At 42.8% G+C, this 7,239-nt stretch overlaps 1 protein-coding gene and 2 long non-coding RNA genes across 4 annotated transcripts in view; 2 read left to right on the forward strand and 1 right to left on the reverse strand.

Annotated features, from left to right (window-relative positions):
* The window catches only part of LOC112074552 (GRAM domain-containing protein 2A-like), a gene marked incomplete at its 5' end in the record, with an annotated part of 25,169 nt that extends 24,207 nt beyond the window's left edge, over positions 1 to 962 (forward strand). The window contains 2 exon segments of the mRNA XM_024141710.2: positions 694 to 711; positions 713 to 962. Coding sequence (XP_023997478.2) covers positions 694 to 711; positions 713 to 892 — 198 coding nt within the window.
* Positions 963 to 3,212: 2,250 nt separating this feature from the next.
* On the forward strand, positions 3,213 to 6,997 carry LOC112074553 (uncharacterized). 2 transcript variants are annotated; one of them, XR_002894766.2, is made up of 3 exons: positions 3,213 to 3,604; positions 4,271 to 4,378; positions 5,695 to 6,997. It is a non-coding gene; the product is annotated as an uncharacterized lncRNA (long non-coding RNA). The 2 variants fall into 2 exon arrangements; XR_002894767.2 differs by having other exon boundaries at positions 5,818 to 6,997.
* Positions 6,998 to 7,161: 164 nt separating this feature from the next.
* The window catches only part of LOC139025441 (uncharacterized), a 280-nt gene continuing 202 nt past the window's right edge, over positions 7,162 to 7,239 (reverse strand). Inside the window, exon 2 of the long non-coding RNA XR_011477022.1 lies at positions 7,162 to 7,230. This is a non-coding gene — a long non-coding RNA (uncharacterized lncRNA). The remainder of the gene's footprint in view (positions 7,231 to 7,239) is intronic.

The raw sequence follows: 7,239 nt of genomic DNA on the forward strand, positions 1-7,239 counted from the left end.
AGCAAACCTATCTGTTTTACCATTGTAGCGGGTTGTAGCTAAATACTGTTTGTTTTACCAAAATATAGAAATATTAATTTTTCGGCATCAGACTTCCCTAATTCTGACTAGTTTGGATGTAGTGAACTATCTCCTTATCTTAAGGGTAGATTTACGTCAGTAAACTACTATTTATTTAGGGTAGATTTAGTTAGTAAACTATTTTTTCTTAGGGTAGATTACATACAGTATTTTTCTACAGGTAGATTTAGTTCATAAACTGTATTTTCTTAAGGGTAGATTTTAGTTCAGTAAACTATATTTTTCTCTAAGGGTTAGATTTATAGTTTCCAGTAAACTATATTATTTCTAGGGTAGATATTTAGTTCAGTAAACTATATCTTTTTTTAAGGGTCATTTAGTTCAGTAAACTATATTTTTCTTAAGGGTAGATTTAGTTCAAGTAAACTTTATTTTTCTTAAGGGTAGATTTAGTTGCAGTAAACTATATTTTTTCTTAAAATTAAAGCTTAATTACTTCTAATTGAAAAAGTAAATGTAGTTTGGTAAACTATTGATTTCAGTGTAGCTTCCCCAACAGTGCCTAAACTTTATTAAAATTACCTTACCCTTTCCTCTTCAGCCAACTTCATTTCCTCTCCTCCTTAAGCTCTCCTCTTCTTCCCTTTCTCCCCTTCTCCTCCTCTCATTCAGGAGGAGTTCCCCGTGGTCAATGACTTCCTCCGGTGTGAAGTGGAGGAGGAAGCCGTCCGTTCCGTCCGTGTCCTCCTCTCTCCCGGATCTCCTGGTAACTCCACAGCAGTCGGAGTGCAGTGGACATCCCCTACTAACGTACGGAGGTTCCACTGACATTAAGGGTAAGATGCAGAGGTCAGCCCCACTCTATCATTAATCATCAAAGGGCGACAGCTAATCATTTCCTGATGGAAAATTATTATTTTTATTTATTTTTTCAAACACCTCCAGGCTACACTTGAATGTCTAAAAGCTGACATGTTAGGATCTCTGTCAGGACTGAGTTTAAATGGTGGACATGTTAGGATCTCTGTCAGGACTGAGTTTTAAATGGTGGCATGTTAGGCTCTGTCAGGCTGAGTTTTAAATGCGTGGACATGTTAGGATCTCTGTCAGGGCTGAGTTTTAAATGGTGGACATATTAGGATCTCTGTCAGGACTCGAGTTTTATGGTGGCTGTTCGGATCTTTCAGGACTGAGTTTTAAATGTGGACATGTTAGGATTCTGTCAGGGCTGAGATTAAATGGTGGAGCATGTTAGATCTCTGTCAAGGGCTGAGTTTTAATGTGGACATATAGGATCTCTGTCCAGTACTGAGTTTTAATATGGTGGAACATGTTAGGATCTCTGTCAGGATCTCATGGATCTAGGGCTGAGTTTTAAACTTCGGTGTAGGACAGTAGGATCTCTGTCAGGACTGTGCGTAGTTAAATGGTGGACATGTTAGATCTTCTGTCAGAACTGAGTTTTAAATGGTGGACATGTGTAGGATCTCTGATCAGTGAGATTTGAGTGTTTTAAATGGTGGACATGTTAGGATCACTGTCAGGGCTGAGTTTTAAATGGTGGACATGTTTAGGATCTCTGTCAGGATCTCTGTCAGGGCTGAGTTTTAAATGGTGGACATGTTAGGATCTCTGTCGGGCTGAGTTTTAAATGGTGGACATATTAGGATCTCTGTCAGGACTGAGTTTTATATGGTGGACATGTTAGATCTCTGTCAGGATCTCTGTCAGGGCTGAGTTTTAAATGGTGGACATGTTAGGATCTCTGTCAGGACTGAGTTTTATATGGTGGACATGTTAGGATCTCTGTCAGGACTGAGTTTTATATGGTGGACATGTTAGGATCTCTGTCAGGACTGAGTTTTTAAATGGTGGACATGTTAGGATCTCTGTCAAGAACTGAGTTTTAAATGGTGGACATGTTAGGATCTCTGTCAGGGCTGAGTTTTAAATGTGGACATGTTAGGATCTCTGTCAGGGCTGAGTTTTAAATGGTGACTGTTTAGGATCTCTGTCAGGCGCTGAGTTTTAAATGCTGGACAGTTAGGATCTCTGTCAGGGCTGAGTTTTAAATGGTGGGACATGTTAGGATCTCTGTCAGGACTGAGTTTTAAATGGTGGACATGTTAGGATCTCTGTTTCAGAACTGCACCCAAAACACACAATCTCAGCTGTCAGGGCTGAGTTCGTATACCATGGTGGACATGTTAGCGATCTCTGTGCAGCGGTGAGTTTTAAATGGGGACACGTTAGGATCTCTGTCAGGACTGAGTTTTAAATGGTGGACATGTTTAGGGATCTCTGTCAGGACTGATTTTAAATTGGTGTAGCATGTTAGGACTCTTGTCAGGGCTGAGTTTTAAATGGTGGAGTGGACATGTTAGGATCTCTGTCAGGGCTGAGTTTTAAATGGTGGACATGTTAGGATCTCTGTCAGGGCTGAGGTTAAAGCCTAAATCGTTGCGGACAATAACCTAACCCTTTTTCCAAGGTCAGATATTTTCACCCCCTTTATGGCCCAGGTTAGGATTAGAGTTATGGTTATCTGATCCTAGATCTGTGGCAACCTTTCATCCATCACTGTCAGCCCTATCACACACAGCCTGTCATGTTTCTTTCTCTCACACACACACGAGGTAACAGGCTCAGAATAGACCTAGCTTAGTTGGCTGCCTCATTGACTGTTATCCAACAATATTACATTGGCAACGTCAAGCTGGCTAAAACAGAAACAGGCTAACAGGTTAGCTCATCTAGGCTCTGTTTTGGTTCTCTATGCCTGACGTAGTCTCTCGTGACAGACTGGGTACTGAGATAATGCTTGACACAGAAGAGGACGAATAGCTTATTGGTTGATTGGTTGATGTCTCGTCCTTCTGCAACATGCTAGCTGTTTGCTAATGTAGCCATTGGAGTCACTTTCTGGGCCAAAAGTCCCACACTGATACAGGAAGTGGAGATCTATTGCTGTTGATTACCCAGCAGTCTATTCCTCACCAGTGTGCATAGAGCCACATACTGCACCTTCTTAAACCACCTGAACTCAGTTGATATTTGTTTTTTTTTAAACGTTAATTTAGTTTTGTACCCCCTATTTCTTTGTTGTCCTTCTCCTGACTAGAGGAAGTGAGTTGTACAGGCTGTAGAAGTATGAGAGCTGCCCTCTGGGACGGCAGGAAAAACATTTATTGATACAGTGTTATTTGGGATTGGATTTGGGTTATTGATACAGTGTTATTTGGGATTGGATTTGGGTTTATTGATACAGTGTTATTTGGGATTGGATTTGGGTTTATTGATACAGTGTTATTTGGGATTGGATTTGGGTTTATTGATACAGTGTTATTTGGGTTGTTCATTGGATTCGTTCTGGCATTTTTAGATTTGTTGATTTTAGTTATTTATTATTATTTGTTTACTTGTTACTGTTAGGAGACAGTAACACATGCATTTTGCTTCACCCTATAACATCTGCTGTGTTGTGTGCAGAGCGGAGTCTGGAGACAGGGAAGATCCTCCGGACAGAGCCAGTACCACAACTGGGCCACATGGAGTACCAGCTGCTCAAGTTCTTCATCCTGCTGTGAGTACGGGACGGACCAACCTGGTCCCAGATCTGTTTCTACTCTCGTGGAATGACGCAGAGTTTCCCCACACTCGCTCCTGGTGACCCCAACGTTTTGGTTTTTTTGCCCTAGAAAGACACAGCTGATTCAAATAATCAAAGTTTAATGATTAGTTTGTTATTTGAATCAGCTGTGTAGTGTTAGGACAACAAAAAACTAAACGTGTCCCGCTTAGGGTCCCCGGGACCGAGTTTGGAAAACACTCGGCTAAGGCATCTCTCATTGTATTATACACGTACTGTCATACTGCCACCTGCTGGCCGTAATTATTATCACACGTTCATATTACACATACCTATTACACTGACATATTACATATCAACCTATGAGTTGGGAAATGGATCATTGGTGGAGTATAGGCCTACTGTGGATACCTAAACCCCTGTGACCCTCCCAGGCCCATGTTGGCCACGGTTAAGGACATACATTGTAGATTCATAATATTACATTGTATTTTATTATACCCTCTAAACTTATTCCACCCCTTGGACAAAATTAGTTTCATCCGATGCTGTTAATAGTATATATATATATATTTATATTTTGAAGTGCCTCCACTGACCCCACTTTGAGAACCCCTGTGGTAAACAATGTGGTCATTGTGCGACGTCTGTCTCCTTCAGTATCGTCCTGCTCGTCATGTCCTCCTGTTACCTGGCCTTCCGTGTGTGTTGTCTAGAGCAGCAGCTGTCCTTCCTTAACACACATCCCACAATGCCCATGAGAGAGAGGTGAGGGACACACATACACACACACACACACACACACACACACACACACACACACACACACACACAAGAGAGAGGTAAGTGTGTATCTTCACTCTCTCACACACATACACACTTCCTCTTTTTGACCCATGAGCGTCACCTTTGTCCCCCAGTTCCTTTGAGCTCATTTCCCATCTCAACACAGGGATGAACGCTTTGAGCTAATTTCCCATCTCAACACAGGGCTGGATGCTTTGAGCTCATTTCCCATCTCAACACAGGGCTGGATGCTTTGAGCTCATTTCCATCTCAACACAGGGCTGGATGCTTTTGAGCTCATTTCCATCTCAACACAGGCTGGATGCTTTTGAGCTCATTTCCCATCTCAACACAGGGCTGAATGCTTTGAGCTCATTTCCCATCTCAACACAGGGCTGGATGCTTTGAGCTCATTTCCCATCTCAACACAGGGCTGGATGCTTTGAGCTCATTTCCCATCTCAACACAGGGCTGAATGCTTTGAGCTCATTTCCCATCTCAACACAGGGCTGAATGCTTTGAGCTCATTTCCCATCTCAACACAGGGCTTGAATGCTTTGAGCTTCATTTCCCATCTCAACACAGGGCTGAATGCTTTTGAGCTCATTTCCCATCTCAACACAGGGCTGAATGCTTTGAGCTCATTTCCCATCTCAACACAGGGCTGAATGCTTTGAGCTCATTTCCCATCTAACCAGGGCTGAATGCTTTGAGCTCATTTCCCATCTTAACACAGGGCTGAATGCTTTGAGCTCATTTCCCATCTTAACACAGGGCTGAATGCTTTGAGCTCATTTCCCATCTCACACAGGGCTGAATGCTTTGAGCTCATTTCCCATCTTAACACAGGGCTGAATGCTTTGAGCTCATTTCCCATCTCAACACAGGGCTGAATGCTTTGAGCTCATTTCCCATCTTAACAGGGCTGAATCCTTTGAGCTCATTTCCCATCTCAACACAGGGCTGAATGCTTTGAGCTCATTTCCCATCTTAACACAGGGCTGAATCCTTTGAGCTCATTTCCCATCTCAACACAGGGCTGAATGCTTTGAGCTCATTTCCCATCTCAACACAGAGCTGAATGCTTTGAGCTAATTTCCATCTGAACACAGGGCTGAATGCTTTGAGCTCATTTCCCATCTTAACACAGGGCTGAACGCTTTGAGCTAATTTCCCATAGCAACACAGGGCTGAATGTTTGCTGTATAGTCATATTTTATTACATAAAACATTGCTTCCCCACTTCGAGAGGAGATATTGCTGTTGCTATGCCAACGTGCATGTTTGTCTCTTCCCAGGTAACACTTGCTGTATGCTGCGTCAACATTGGACAGATGGTCTGTCAGTCACGGAGGTACTCCTGGCTATTGGGCAAACAGAGACTCTGTTTGTTTACCTGTTCACTCTGTCCCACCCTGTAGGTGTGGAGAAGTGCCCTGCTGGTTCAATGAAAAGACAATGACTTGAGAAAATCCAAGACCTGAAGCCAAAACTGCAGTTAAATAGACAGTCCAATAGGGGGTGCCAGAGAGACAAGAATCCTCTTGTCGTTCCCTAGAAAGACTATGGACTGCAGACAAAAGACTGGAATGGAAGGAGGAGGATAGAGGAGGATTGGAATTAGACGACTACAGAGTAGGTGTCAATGGGACAGTGCCAATGGAGTTCACCTGACCTTTGACCTCAATGTCCTTGTTTTACTCAGATTCTGCCATGGAACTTTACAATACCAGTCAACTGATCAGACACTTCCTGGTCCAGGATTTTAGAGACAGAGCCTGTTGTCAGAGACAGAGCCTGTTGTCAGAGACAGAGCCTGTTGTCAGAGACAGAGCCGTTTTCAACAGGAATAGACTGTACCCAGTAGGAGAGTTGCTACGAGAGAGACTGAAGAAAGATTGAATATGAGAAGGCATTCCGATCAGGAACTCAACCTGACCTGGTCAACCATTTCCAACCGTAGCCCACCTTGCAATGTTTACTGAGCATGGTCACTGAGACATAACCACTCCTGAAACACTAAGGAAAAATAGAAACCATTTCAATGGACACTATTACCAGAGGTTTAACATTTCTGTCAGAATTTGAAGATGCTGTGCTAGAGTTATAGCTGTCTTGTCATGCCAACTGAAAACATGATACTGTGTGTGTCAGGTGAGGTTGTGAAAGTGTGTATGTATGTGTGTGTCTTGTGTGTGTTTGAGTGTATTAACCATTATTTGTGTGACTTAACAAGTGGCTAGGACTGTCTCAAGGTAGTTGGTAGCTTCTCCATCTGATAAGCCATGACGTCTGCGTCATGTCATGTAATACTAGATATTGACTGAATTGTAAAGGGATTGTCTGTGACACTGTGTTGGATGGAGTGGAACTTTGGAAGTGAACTGCGAGAAAGCAGTGAAACTATTCAGAGAGAGAGAGGAAAGAAAGACAAAGAGACAGAGAGACAGGAGACAGAGAGGAGACAGAGAGGAGAGAGCGAGAGAGAGAAAGAGAGAGAGAGAGAGAGAAAGAAAGAGAGGGAGAGAGAGAGGAGAGAAAGAAAGAGAGGGAGAGAGAGAGACAGACAGGAGACAGAGAGTAGAGAGAAAGAGAGCGAGAGAAAGAAAGAGAGGGAGAGAGAGAGAGAGGGGAGACAGACAGAGAAAGAGAGACTCAGGTTGACAATGAATGTCGTTGCTGTCCACTAGCCCTAATGTTCCATGAGGTGGAGGTGTGTACTATAAGTATTATACTGTTCCATGAGGAGGTGTGTACTATAAATATTATAATATTCCATGAGGAGGAGGTGTGTACTATAAATATTATAATATTCCATGAGGAGGAGGGTGGTACTGTAATAT

The sequence above is a fragment of the Salvelinus sp. IW2-2015 genome, unplaced genomic scaffold, assembly GCF_002910315.2.
Source record: "Salvelinus sp. IW2-2015 unplaced genomic scaffold, ASM291031v2 Un_scaffold2681, whole genome shotgun sequence".
Lineage (NCBI taxonomy): Eukaryota > Metazoa > Chordata > Actinopteri > Salmoniformes > Salmonidae > Salvelinus > Salvelinus sp. IW2-2015.